The sequence below is a fragment of the Pimephales promelas genome, chromosome 14 (assembly GCF_988280905.1).
Source record: "Pimephales promelas chromosome 14, fPimPro1.hap1.1, whole genome shotgun sequence".
NCBI classification, from domain to species: domain Eukaryota; kingdom Metazoa; phylum Chordata; class Actinopteri; order Cypriniformes; family Leuciscidae; genus Pimephales; species Pimephales promelas.
Genome location: NC_142782.1, coordinates 23,635,827 through 23,650,408, shown reverse-complemented (window position 1 = coordinate 23,650,408; position 14,582 = coordinate 23,635,827). Strand labels below are relative to the sequence as shown.

At 37.9% G+C, this 14,582-nt stretch overlaps 1 protein-coding gene across 4 annotated transcripts in view; it reads left to right on the top strand.

The window, feature by feature from the left end:
* The first annotated feature begins 1,989 nt into the window (after window positions 1-1,989).
* cacna1fb (calcium voltage-gated channel subunit alpha1 Fb) overlaps window positions 1,990-14,582 on the top strand; it is a 37,440-nt gene continuing 24,847 nt past the window's right edge. For 2 of the 4 annotated variants that reach the window (XM_089119638.1, XM_089119637.1), the window contains exons 1-6: window positions 1,991-2,218; window positions 2,393-2,498; window positions 9,423-9,562; window positions 11,315-11,460; window positions 14,071-14,223; window positions 14,311-14,507. In XM_089119638.1, the coding sequence (XP_088975764.1) occupies window positions 2,037-2,218; window positions 2,393-2,498; window positions 9,423-9,562; window positions 11,315-11,460; window positions 14,071-14,223; window positions 14,311-14,507 (924 nt within the window). In that variant the 5' untranslated portion in view covers window positions 1,991-2,036. Of the gene's footprint in view, window positions 2,219-2,392; window positions 2,499-9,422; window positions 9,563-11,314; window positions 11,461-14,070; window positions 14,508-14,582 lie in introns of all 4 variants that reach the window. The other 2 variants (XM_089119635.1, XM_089119636.1) reach the window with 2 other exon arrangements.

Sequence of the window (14,582 nt, the reverse complement as noted above, 5' to 3'; positions counted from 1 at the left end):
TATAAAAGTTCATCTTTTCTGTGCAAAAATAAATATGTATCGAAAAAAATTACCTCTATTTATTTTAGTAGTGTGACTTGACTTTACTTGAAACTTATCAGGACTTGACTTGACTTGCTTAGGGTGAACCCTTGACTTGACTTGACTTGCTTGATTTATCTGAACTGCGACTTGAGACTTGACTCGAGACTTGATGGTTAAGACTTGAGACTTGCTTGGACTTGACCATGTGTGACTTGTCCCCACCTCTGCTGTTAATAGGTAACTATGCAGGAAGTAATGCAGGACAAATGATTAGTGCTACATTAACAATAAAATGGATACGAGATTAGCTAATCAGTAAATAACGGGAAATTTAGAACTGAGATCGTTTCTTGTTAGGTAAATTGTCTCGGTTACGAATGTAACCCTCGTTCCCTGAGTAGGGAACGGAGACGTTGCGTCGAAATGGCGACAAAATGGGAGTTTCGCTTGGAAGTCTATCACCTTCGAATGTTAAAAAACAACCCAATGGCAAAGAAATGCCATGGGTCTGCGGAATTTGCATAGCGTAACTCCGCCCCACCTTGTGGGTATATAAGAACGCTGGCAGAATGCAGACATGTTTCCCTGCTGAGAGGCCAAGACTGAGCTTGGCGTTCCAGCGGAAGTGGCAGGAAGACGTTATGGCTCCGTTCCCGGGTTACATACGTAACCGAGACGTTCCCTTTCGTGGTCACTTCGAGTTACGTCGAAATGCAATGAAATGGCGGTACCAGTTTAATCAAGCCACCTCTCCGCGCCCTTTCAAGGGTGTGCATCTATTGCCTAGACCGAGAGAAAGCACTGAAATTATCAGACATCCATTAGTGCATGTGAGGGAAACAACTGGAAATACAGTGCTGGTTGTTCTCTCCATACTCGACAACGACGGATCCAATGGCGTGCATGGGTGAAGGTATAATACGTGTACCAAATTGTATGAAATAATCCTGAAAAAAGCACAAACACAGCTGAGGGTGACGCCAACAGACAGCAGACAAACGACTAGCAGTGAAAGCAGCGGCAATCCACCTGTCACTCAAGTGGCCACGCCCTTAATTATGCAGAACTTTAAGGCTTAATATAATTTAAACGGATGAGTTGTAAAAAAATTCACCCCCCTCACAGTCGTCATGAATGGCAAAATTAGCAATATAGACCAAAACAACTATTTGCCACCAGGCTGTAAACATGTTTTTTTCTGCTGTGAAATTAGGTATTTTAACATGGTGGAGATACAGATTTGACTTGCTTTTGCAGCCAGCCTCAAGTGGCCACTCGATGAATTGCAGTTTAATTCACTTCCGTGTTGGTTTCAAGAGAGAGACGGGGAGGTTGCCACTTGGGTACAACTTACGTAAAGTTGATAATTCCGCAAATGACTGCAATTGCAGATTTCGAACAAAGATGGCGACGAAGAGGAAAAACTGCGGACTGCAGCTTTAATCAAAAATGCAGTACTGTCATATTGTCAAATATCAGAACAGATTAAAATAACTTCTAAAAATGTAATAAAAAAACTTCCTGTTTATTCCTGCGATGGAAAAGCTTTTTTGTTTATAATAACAAATTTAAAATGTGATGTTACAAATGTGTTTTCTCCTTTGCTTTTGATCAATTGAATGCAGCCTTGCTTAATAAAAACGGCTATCAAAAAAAAAAAAAGTCTTACTGACCCCAAGCTTTTGACTGATCCAGTCTTTGACAGGTTTTCTCTGATGTCAAAAGAAATGGCTTATGGTTTATTTTGATCTCACAACCTTATAAAAAGAGTGCCTTTCTCAACAAGCATTTGTTAATTTTAGTTCTTAGACTGGTGGTTTGCTGTGTCATCCATACAAATTACCCTCTATTAAGTGACTAAACCTCTCTTTTTAGGGAATGGGTACTCCAATGAGGAAGAGGAGGGTGGTGGTGAAGCGGAAGAGGAGGAGGAGGAGGAGGGTGGAGGAGGAGAGGGCGATGAGTGCGACGAGGAAGAAAAGGAGGATTGGGAGGAGAACGGACGGCCTAAGATGAACCGTACGGAAACGCTCAACTCCACCTGCAGCTCCACTGGAACGCAGAAGAAGAAGAGTCAACATATGAAGAAGCAGGTCCAGGGCTCCAACCAGGTCCAGCGCGCCCCCAGAGCTCTTTACTGCCTTAAACTGAACAACCCCATCCGCAGGGCCGCCCTCCACCTTGTGGAGTGGAAGTATCCATTTACAAGCTTAAACTTCTACTGATGTTGATCAACGTAAAGCTTTCACGTAAATCATTTACTGTTATAAGTTATAACAACTTCTAATTCACAAAAAAAAAAAAAAAATACTGTTGAATGTAATGCCACTTCTAATAAGATCATGTTTACTTTAACATGCGACTCCAGACCATTTGATATCTTTATTCTCCTTGCCATCTTTGCTAACTGTGTTGCTTTGGGAGTTTCCAAGCCTTTTCCCGAAGATGACTCGAATGCCACCAACCATGACCTAGTAAGTACTGCTCTGTGCCTCTTGAGAGAGAGTGAGTGTGAAATTAGGGTGAATGTCATTTCAGCTCAGAGAACTAAAAAAGATTGAAGAACATTTATGGTTAACATTTATAGAACAAGCTTCTTGGTTTTTGGTTGCAAACATTACTGGTCAGTTACTGTAGTTGTTGTCCATCAATTCAAACTGGCTGTAATGTATTGGCTCTTAATTGAGATACAGTATGTATTGTAAACTTGTATGTTGTAAGGTAAACATGTGGAATAGCCACCGAGAGCGCGAAAAAGTGTTTCCCTTCCCAGGTGTTGTTTCATAATCAGATGTATTGGGATGGTGCCTAAAACAGAGCGTTGACCGAATTCCTGCTGACCCATTTTGGAGGTTATAAATTTCAGGTGCAGTCAGAAGCATGCATGTGTTTATGTATTATGTAATACACGTTAATTTTCCTAAGGCATATTCTATCAGGTCTTTTCTGTACATTTTTGTTCTGATTTCTTTGAGATATGCAAATTTTAAGCATTTTAACATTTCTTTATGGTCACTTTTGATCGATTTAATGCATTCTTGCTGATCAAATGAAAAATGAATTCAATCTTCCTGACTCCAAACTTTTAAACAGTAGTTATCTCTCTGAAAATACACACAGAGAAACATAAAAGGGGCATTCGCCTGAAGCAAGAGAGTTTTGTCATGTGACTCAATCAACCCGGTCTCACCCCAAGACGTCATATAACTGACGTTTTGGGACGTCTTTTGACCATACGTCAATATTCGCCTTTTTAGGGCCCCCTTAAACGTCGGTAGATGAGGTTATGGGATCCTAACTCTACCCCATACCTAAACCTAACCCTAAACCTAACTGACGTTAAAGGTAAAGCGTCAGTTGTATGACGGCCCGGGATCGCCATCTACCGACGTTTAAGGGGGCCCTAAAAAGGCTGATATTGACGTATGGTCAAAATACGTCCCAAAACGTCAGTTATATGACTTTTTGGGATGAGACTGTGTTAACTCAATTCAGCCACACTATTTCGAATCCAGTGTCAGAAATTTCTGGAAGCATTGTAATTTAAACTTCATAATTTTAAAATCAGGTGCTATTTTGATGTGAAAATCCTTTTTTCTTTTGCTGTTTGATGATGCTACATTACTCTGTAATCCACCTCATCTCCCACAACCTCTCATTGTAACCCATCAGAGAGCGTCATATTTGATCCACTCAGTAGCCATCCTTAAAGGAATAGTTTACCTAAAAATGTAAATTCTCTCATTATTTTCTCATGTCATTTCAAATCTGTATTACTTTAAAAGTCATTACAACATTTTTTTTTTCTTGACGAGGATGAGTAAACGATGACATCATTTTCATTTTTGGGTCGACTTTCCCTTTAAACACTTTTACCAGCATCCCGCGTTACTGTGATGTTATCTCGGCACCTGTGCCTGAGACTACAGGGCTTTAATTTGCTTGCAAGTTAGTGGCATTAAGGAAACAAATCTGCGTTTTTCTCCACGGCTGCAGTGAGGCATGTAACAATGCGAGGCTGCATGAGCTTGTGCACATTACAGCTTCACCTCGGCATGCAAAGGTCACTGAGATGAGAGAGAAATCGTGAACGAAAGAGAAGCGCCGCTAGCTATTGTTTCTTAGTAGGGATTGGACCGAATAAAAACACCTTTCGTTTAAGTCCAGAAATCCTTTCTCCGCATCGCGGCACAATAGCACTTTCACTGGACTTTACCGAATTATCCATGTGAGCTTCAGAGTTTGTCCCGCTGTCATCTCGAGTGTACAGGCGTGTGTGACTGTGCCCCATTCGTACTGAAATGCTCGACGTGTTGTGAAGTTCTGTAGTGGAGGGGATCTTCCCTAAGGCTTGTGTGAGAGAAACAGGGAGAGAAAGAGAGGAAATGAGAGAGAGGAGACCAAATGCGATCAGGACTCTAGACACGACCCCCCTCGGGCACTGCCTCATGTCTGTCCCATCAGAGAATCGCTTTCCTTTTATAGAGGAAGAATTTGCATTCAAATGTAAGAAAGGTGACACTGAAGTGACAAAAGGGGAACAACAGGGCAGAATGTGCGACGCTGATGAGAGATCACATTGTAGCACGGACTAATTAACGAATGACAGTGTTTTCTTTCAGAGTCAGCCTTTTTTTGGTATGGTTGTAATATTCGCTTGCTGGATTGCATGCAGACTAGATTTGCATTTCCAGAGGAAAATACCAGTGCGTTCTAGGCAGCAAAATATTAGTAAACAATAAGTCCGCACACCAGAAGATGCTCCTACGAAAATTTAATGGTTGCTCACCACGTGTAGGCTACAAGTAACGTTTCGGGCCACAAGCCCTTCATCAGACAGCAAAATATTAGAACTGATGTGTAAAGTAAGTTTTGGTTCTGTGCAAATGAAATGGTGTGTTGTCGCCTTCATGCTTGCCAGTCATGACACTATGCGCCTTAACTATCAAAGGAAACCTACAAATTAGGCAAACTTTTTTGTGTTACTGACTGTACTATGTAGTGGAGGCTAAACGAATGTAAACGCCGTTTACGCACCTCCAATATTCGGAAATAGCTTTTACCCACCTCCAAAGTGCGTTTTCCACCTCTCAGTTGCGTTTATCCACCTCTAAATATCCTGTAGTTCCTAAGACATTTTAAACTAAGCTTATGTCGTTTTAGTTTCATATTGTTCATTGTTAGTAAGACGAACTCTTTCATATTGCGCTGCATTACTGTCAGTGTTGTTGACTAACGTTATACTGACTGTATGTACTGCTGACGCTCGCGCAGAAATCTACACAAATGAGTGCAGCACACACACACACAGACACAGTTAACAACATACTGCCTATAAAAATCGAAATGCGAGTGTTTATATTTTTAACATGTGTTAAGCAACCTCAATTATTTTTCCTGAACGCCATCACGATTGAGAAATGAGAATGTGACATTGATTTCCTACAACAGTTCAATAAACAGTTAAAATAAAAATACTTACATTTTAGATGCAATATTGGCTGTTTTTGTTCTGTTTCAGCAGCGAAAATAGTTCCAAACAAAAATCGCAGCAGAACCACGGCACATGTCACAGGAACACCTGTTTTCATCATTACTGAATGATTCAGCATTTTGAACGAGTCGGTTGAGTCAAAGATTCAATGACCCATTCATAAACATCTGTCTCATTCTTGAATGAATCAGCTGTTTGAACGAATCGTTTGAATGAACTAATCAATGACTCACTCATTAAGACGGTCGCCTGCCGCCACCTACTGGCGGTTTAGTGTTAAATGTTTAAAAGTAGTATCTTTCTTGCCAACGTTTATTATATGTAAATTTAAATAAATTTCATAACATTATTTTATGCAATTGTAATTTTTAAGTGTAAATGATTTAATTTGATCTGTTTTCTGATCATCAGAAACTGATGATGTAGATAGGCATACTCTGGCCATGGCAGCCAATCACCACTCACCACAGCCAATTACTGTACATCACATTTCATGAAATTGGTTAAATTTTTGCTTCAAAAAATGAAGAAAAAAACACTTTTCCTTTAATAATAAACATGACAAGTGATATGGTTGTTTTCATTAATCTGCATCCTGTGCATATTTGTTAACACCTCAACAAATATATTTTAGGCTTTCATGACCCTTTAAGGGCTTTATTAAGAGTTAATAAAGAGTTTATTTTAAGTGTTAGGGCAAATGACTTGCCAACTTAAAAAAAATAAAGGTGGCCTGTGCTTTTTGTAACATTAGGCTATAGAATAAATAAAAATAAAAAAGTCAGTTTTACATGCATTTATTTTGACAGCTTATATTTTGAAGTTAAATGAAAAAACTGCATATTCCTGAGATCAGAATTTGAGTGCAGTTGGCAAGTTTTCGCCTTGCCTTAGAACCATTTAGTTTAATGAATCAAAAACAAACCAAGAAAACTTAGTAAAGGGAACATAATGACCCTATAGTGACTTAAAGATAACAAACAGTAAATAAAATAAAATAAAACATCATAAAATCAATAAATAGAGCTAAACATCTTTTAATTTGAAATATGTCCTCATTAGTCTTATGACCAAACAAACAAACATAATGAAATTATTCAAGTGCAAGGCCTTATGGGTATTCCCCCAGTCACAGTGCTTCTCACTGGGCACGCTCAGTGGCAGATGCAGTGATATGAAGTTTATAGTGCTAAGTCTGTTTCCATTTCACTCATTATATTTTGATGTTCCTTGATGGTTCAATAGGGAAACATGACATTGGACATTGTTATTGGACTAATCAACTGAACTAGTGAGTTTAAAGAGAAAAAGTGTGTTAAAAGTGTGTTCACATGAATTGAAATGGATAGTTCCAAATCTGTATGACTTTCTTTTGAAGTATGTGTCGAAACATTGATTTCCATCGTATAAACAAAACAGACGTTTCTCAAATGTTCTTTGTCGTTACATAGAAAAAAAGAAATGAATAAATGCTGTAAATTATGATATAATTTTCCAATTGGGGTGAACTTAAAGTTCACAGCACCAAAAGTGCCCTCAGCAGAACCAAGCTTACAATGAAATTTGATAAAAGGATAATGCATAATGTGAATTTAATATTAATCTCAGCCTTTTTAATATGCTCTCACATTGCAAGCTCAATCAAATCCACCTGCACTGTCTTCTTAGGACAACAAGACAACAAAATGATGTGAAAGTGAAAGAGACAGGGAGGGTTATAAAGACCGCGAGAGCAGAAAGAGTGGTGGTCAGGAGAGATTGTAGCCGCCTGTTCGTTTGGCTGCTCTAAATGCTCTTGGTCCTGATAAGCAGCTTACTCTTCCTCCCCTGTCTCTCATCACCCTTCCCCCATCACCCCATCCATCCATCCCTCTCTCTCTCTCTTTCGCTCTCCATCTTTGTTCTGATGCTTAAAGCCACATCCTGGATTCCAGGTGCAAAGGAGGGGGCATGTATTTAATGAGTGTGTGTGTGTGTGTGTTTGCTCTCAGTCTCTCTCAAAAAGCCGGTTGGTCTTTCCTATGCCATATTGTTTGTTATATTTTACTGTCCATCATCTTGGTTTCAGTTGTCTTCGGTTCATTACTCAAAGGCATTCAGCACTCTGAGCTTGCATGTCTAATAACTAGGGCTGACAGTTGATTGCTAATTTTAATTGAAATAATTACACGAGTTGCAGATGAATTAATTGCACTTATCAATATAGGCTTAGAAAATCCCCTTGGGAAAGATAATTAAAAGATGTCAAACTATTGTGGGAATCAAGTGAAGCATCGAATCAACAGAAAGTGACTTTAGAAGTCAAAATATAACTTATTTACGTATCATTGACCAAAACCCTAACTGACCTGCAGCAATAAAAAGAAATGCATATTTGATCTAATATAAAAATTAAAACTTGTTTTTAATATATATATATATATATATATATATAAACTACTAAAATTATTTAAAATTATTATTATTATTATTATTATCATTATTATCATCATCACTGGCCAACAGCAATTCAAAATATATATTTACATATTATTATTATTATTAATATTATTATATATGCCAATTATTTGCATTTATTTGCCTGGTATTCTTTTTTATACTATACTAAAAATTATATAATATAATTATACTATTACAGATTTTTTTAATTCACAGCCCTAGTAATTTCGCCCATCATTATTAAACAGAATTATGCAAAAGATATGTTTTGAATGGTGGCATGGTCTTTCTGCACATGTAAGAAAGGGAATATGCAGTAGTTGTGAGCTTTAGAAATAGTTCATGGACATTCTGTTCCTGTCAGTGTGCAAAAACCTTCTCCATACTTCAGACAGAGACATACGGTCCAGCAAATGGAAGTTTATGCTGTATGCCACTTTACATCAAATCAAGTACAGCAGTGTGTGCATGTGCGGTTATTATTGTCCATATGGTAATGTTCTTCCACCTCTGTCACAGTCTTACACAGATGGTGTGGGGTTTTTTTTGTGGTTAGTTTGTTGTATGTTTGTTTATATGGAGGGAGTGTGTATGCGCACAAGTGTGCCGCACAGTGCAAAGACTTCCGGCAAAAGAGAGGGAGGAAGAGAAAGAGAGACTGACAGATTAGTAATCTTTTTGAGTATTCGTATTGAGAGCCTAGATAGAATATATGTACTTTTAAAACTGTGTGTAGATAGATAGATAGATAGATAGATAGATAGATAGATAGATAGATAGATAGATAGATAGATAGATAGATAGATAGATAGATAGATAGATAGATAGATAGATAGATAGATAGATAGATAGATAGATTTACAATTAAAAGTTTAAGTTTTTAAAACTATCATTTTTTATAAGACTTTTTTGTAAAAGTTTTTAAAACTGTATTAAAAGTTTTAATTTATATAAAGCTGTTATATATAAAGTTGTTGTTGTCTTTTTTTTTAATTATCTAACCAACATCTAATTAGTTTTTTAAATATCTAACCAATGAAAATTGAAAATAACAAACTGTATAACCTTTGCTGAAAACTGAATGTGATGCACTTACTGCTCCAGGTACAGCCATTCTAATGAAGGACAAATTATGTATATCCGAAATTCGCTGGTCAGAAACCTTGTAACTCCATTTGAGCTTAATTTTGGTAATAACATAATAACACATGTGCATGTCTGACCACATATAAAGCCACAATATCAACTTTGACAAAACAGTCATAATTATCTTAAAAAAAAGCGTTTTTGGAGATTTGAGGTTTCTCCCCCGGTGACAATAATCTAAATTATTGGTCAAATAATAAGGCCAATATTATCCAGTAAAATTGTTGTTTCCCATTATTGCTAATATCATTTTATTATCAGACTCTATAGAATGTTTCTATTCTGATATATATTCTATAATATATCTCTGTCTTCTCAGGAGCAAGTCGAATATGTGTTTCTGATCATCTTCACCATCGAGACGTTTCTGAAGATCCTGGCGTACGGCCTCGTCATGCACCCGAGCTCCTACATCCGCAATGGTTGGAATTTACTGGACTTTGTCATCGTCATTGTAGGGTACGGCTTCATTTTCGCCACTCTACTCATCCATCCCACTTGTTTATTTACTGTCTTTTTCATTTAAAAATGAGTCATAATAACCCGGGGTGACATCACTGCTTTTCCTCCCATGATTCACTTGCATATTAATTTTCATGGCTGATTTTTATTCAGGTTGTGTTATGGCAAACAGCTCTCTTATTCACAATTCTCCTCTTGTCCTGCTGTTCTCTTTAACCCCTTTTCCCTCATTTCTCCCTTTTCTCAACCTCTCCCTTTTACTCTCTCTCTCGGATTATCTGGTCAGATCTGGCTGTCAATCCTCTCTCCCGCTCGCTCTCTCTTTGTGTCTTAATCTGACCTACAGAGACTAGGCGCTACCCTTAATTTCACACACCAGGCTTTACGGCATGGTGGTAAATGTGTGTATGTGAAAACAGTAAACATACATTTCATGCTCTAAAATAATCAATCTTTAGTATGCCACTGCTTAAACTCATTTTCTTCCTGTGTACATCATAGAGTGTATTTAAAGAGCGACAATCCCCAGAGCTCTGTCTGTCCTCCTAAAATGGGACTAAACAGCTGTTCTGGGGTCATTAATGGCCAGTTGGTCAGAGTGATGGTTAATTATCTAAAAGAAGATGACTGTCTCCGTCATTTAGCATCTTTTTGAGTGTAATTTTGAGAGCTTTTTTTAGTATTGATTAGACATTTCATTAAGCTCACAGGCAGAACTGCTAATGGGCAGGTGGATCTGTTCCAAACACACAGTATTACACATCATATTATTTCTGCTTATAATACTGATGATGCCATCCTAAGAGTATTTGTGCGTACTTGTGTATGCATGAAAGCACACATAGCTGGGATGGGTGCCACGAATATTATGGCCCATCCAGCTTCCACAACATTTCACTCCATTCGTCGGAGAATCAAATTACGCTAGTCATGCGGTATGTTTCCAATCCACTAAAAAGAACTTTGCTTGTAAGATTCATTTGTTTGGGAGTCAGGCTACAATGGTCACTCTATGTTTCTGATTCACTAAAAAGAAGCAGCTCATAAGAGTCATTTTTTGGGAATCAGGCTTCACTCGTTAATGTTAGGTTAAAAAAAACAGCTCATAATAGTGGTTTGGGAATCCAAAAAAAAAAAAAAAAAACCCAGCTCATAAGAATCATTTGTTCGGGAATCGAGCTACACTGATCTCGCTGTATATTTTTGATTCACTAAAAAGAACAAACTCAAAAGAATCATTCAGTCGGTAATCAGTCTGTACTGATTCACTGAACTTGATTTCCGAACTGGACTTCTGATTTTGCTGTATGTTTCATTTTAACATAAGCTTAGGCCAGTTCCAGTATTCATCTTTACAGATTTTATTTAGTTTTAGTCATAGTTGTTCTTTCTTTTCATAAGCGTATCCTTTTTTTGTCAATAATTTGTCATGTCATAATCAATAGCTTAAGTCAGTGTAAAGTGTAAAGTGTAAAATTAAACCAAATATTCATACACTCTACATATTAATTTGATAATGAACATATGACCTTGTTGTAAAAACCTGTATTCAAATGTACATTTTAATCTTCGATTCAATGAATTCTCGAAGTTCAGATTTGAAAGTAACAACACGTAAATATCATCATTTTAAATGTAATATTAATTGTTTAAAGTCAATTACACATTTTAGATTTTAGTATTTTAGAAATATTTATTCAACCACAATTATGTTGTTTTTAAATGGTTTCTATGGGGTGTTTTTTGCAGGTTGTTCAGTGTGGTATTAGAGACTGTTACTCATAAGTCTGGTGAAACAACATCCCATGCGCCGGGGAAACCTGGAGGTCTAGATGTCAAAGCCCTCCGAGCCTTTAGAGTCCTACGACCCCTCAGACTGGTTTCAGGAGTGCCCAGTGAGTTTGTGTTTGTAATAATGAAAAAAAAGGAAACAAGTTATTAAAATCTGGTGTAAATTGCTATGAACTAATCAGCAGTGGTGTATCACCCATACAAGAGTGTCACTGACTGTACTATTAAGAATGTATTCTGTGGACTCCATGGATAATTGTATGGAGTGGTGTTTTGTGCAGTTATGATATTTGTACAGCGATCATCAGGGGGGCTGGTGTAGCTTGACCTCTCTAATGTCATGAAAATTTAGGCCTGTAGATTTGTTCAGTGTCCTCAGCAGATGAGCTTGACTCATCGTTGCAACCAGAGGCTGTTCTGTTTCAAAGTAATTTCAAAATCAGATCCACGGCTACACACTCCTGAATCGCTGACCAACTAACCAAAGGGCCATAATTGATTGTGTCTTTACAATACTGAGATGATAAGAGGACGGTTTTAAAGAACACTGTCCGTGGTGCTGAAAACACAATTCCATTAGCTACTTTACTTGTGAGGATAGCAGAAAACAGGGTTTTGTATCCTGGAACATGGAATGGTCAATGACTTATTCCACCACAGTACTATTAGAAGCTCTGATGTGGAACTTTCCTGCCTACCGGCATGTACGATGGTATCTCCCCCCTCATGTGCTCACCCCCACAGTTATCCTGGCAGGTCTCCCAGTGAGGCAAGATGACATTGAATGAGGACACGTATACCCATTACATTTACCGGAAAACACACATTAAAAATTCCTCACTGTGTGCACCTGTAATGCTATTAGGCGGCACGTCACCTCACAGCAAGAAGGTCCCTGGTTTGAGCCACAGATGAGCCAGGAGTCATTTCTGTGTGTAGTTTTTATTTTCTACCCATGTCAGCGTGGGTTTCCTCTGGGTGCTCCGGTTTCCGGAGACTTTATTACGGAACACAAACACATTGAAAAAGGCAATAACTGACAAAGGACTAAACAGAACAGGGAGTATATATGCTATATATGGTAATCAGGTGGATAATTAAAGGAGTAGTTCACTTTTAGAAAAAACCTTTGCTGATAATTTTCTCACCCCCACGTCATCCAAGATATCCATGTCATTCTTTCTTCAGTCGAAATTAAATTAATAAGAAATGTTTTTGATGAAAACATACCAGGATTTTCTCCATACAATGGACTTCAATGGAAATCAAACGGTTCAAGGTCCAAATGAGAGTTTCAGTGCAGCTTCAAATGGCTTTAAACGACACCAGACGATGAATAAGGGTCTTATCTAGCGAAACGATCGCTCATTTTGAAAAAAGAAAAAAGTTTAAGTTTTATAAGCACAAATGCTCGCCTTGGTCTCTTCTGTGATGAGTGTTCGTGACTCTCCTGTTCAAACTCGTTCATCAAAATGAACAAATCTTTTTTCGAGTCATGACTCGAAGAGTCCTAGATAATACCCTTATTCATCGTCTGTGTCGTTTAAAGCACTTTTGAAGCTGCACTGAAACACTCATTTGGACCTTGAACCATTTGGTTCCCATTGAAGTCCATTATATGGATAAAATCCTGGAATGTTTTTATTAAAAACCTTAATTTCTTTTCGACTGAAGAAAGAAAGACGTGGACATCTTGGATGACATTGGGGTGAGTAAATTATCAGCAGAAGTTTTTTCAAACGTGAGCTACTCCTTTAACCACAGAAACAAAAAAGACTTAAACTGAAACTAAACAGAGTAGGGAAAGAGGAATTAAAGAGGAATAAGTGTTTATATTTTTTCACAGAAAATTGCTTACATACATCACTCACCCTTCAGTGTCTTGTCATAGCCATAAATAGAGAAAAGATGCTCCAGCTACTTTTACGCATGTATGATGTGGGTGTTGCATAGGTAAATTTTCACAACGAGCAAGAAAGTTTGATAAATTGAGCACTCTACATCTTGAACCTCCAGGGAATGATCCATTTTAAATAAACCTAGAATTGAGTTGTGTCTGCTGGCAAAAAGAGAACACGATAGAGCTCGTAATAAAACAAGCATCAAAATTGGCTGGCTTTTCAGAGATGGCAAGAACTGAAGGATTTGAAATGTTGGGCGACACAGAGATGGTGGCTTTATTACTCCGCAGATGAATAATGTATTTTATTATACAGATAAATTGCCATATGTAGCTGCATTGTTAAGCAGTATTAATCGTAAAAGGTCATTTCATTGTAGTTGTTGTGCTGTGCTGGAATTTATTTTCATGTCTATTAATAGCTAGGGTATACTGTAGCTTGAGTAACTTCTTCAGCTAGTCAGCCTGAGATCCTTTCCATCCAAACTAGTTATATCTCTTAAGCCTAGTAGATAATGTTTTATGAGCAGTAAGATAACCATATTCATCTGCACAGTCACACAACCAAAACAATATTCTTCTGCAAAATGCATGCAGTTTTGTTGTTTAACCGCTATCGGGCCAAAAGTTACATAGAGTACTTTTAAATGACTTTTTTTTTTTTTGCCAAAAGACCAAATACTAAATCGATATAATGGACAAAAACAGACAGAATGGGAATTATTTTCTTATGCACAAAATATAGGGTTTGGGTTACTAACATAACTGTGAAGGCTATGATCTCTCTGCTCTGTGTGTGTGTGTGCGTGTGCAGGCCTGCAGATTGTGTTAAACTCCATCATGAAGGCAATGGTTCCCCTGTTGCACATCTCTCTGCTTGTCCTCTTTGTCATCATCATTTACGCCATCATTGGACTGGAGCTCTTCATCGGACGAATGCATCGCACCTGCTATTATATTGGTGCAGGTATCTGCACATACTCACATAAAATATTGATGTGCATTTTCTGTCACCCTCTGTCTTCCTCCATCTGTCTCTCTCTTATTTTTTCAGACAATTTTGCAGACGATGAACCACTCCCATGTGCGTTTGCGGGTCATGGACGCCAGTGCACTGTCAATGGCTCTGAGTGCAGGGGAAAGTGGGACGGACCTAACGGTGGCATCACAAACTTTGATAACTTCTTCTTCGCCATGTTAACAGTTTTTCAGTGCATCACAATGGAAGGCTGGACAGATGTCCTGTACTGGGTAACTAAGCCGTATGCATTGTCTTCAGCTTGACTGTAATGTGACATAATTATATTTTAAGCAAGTGATTGTGTA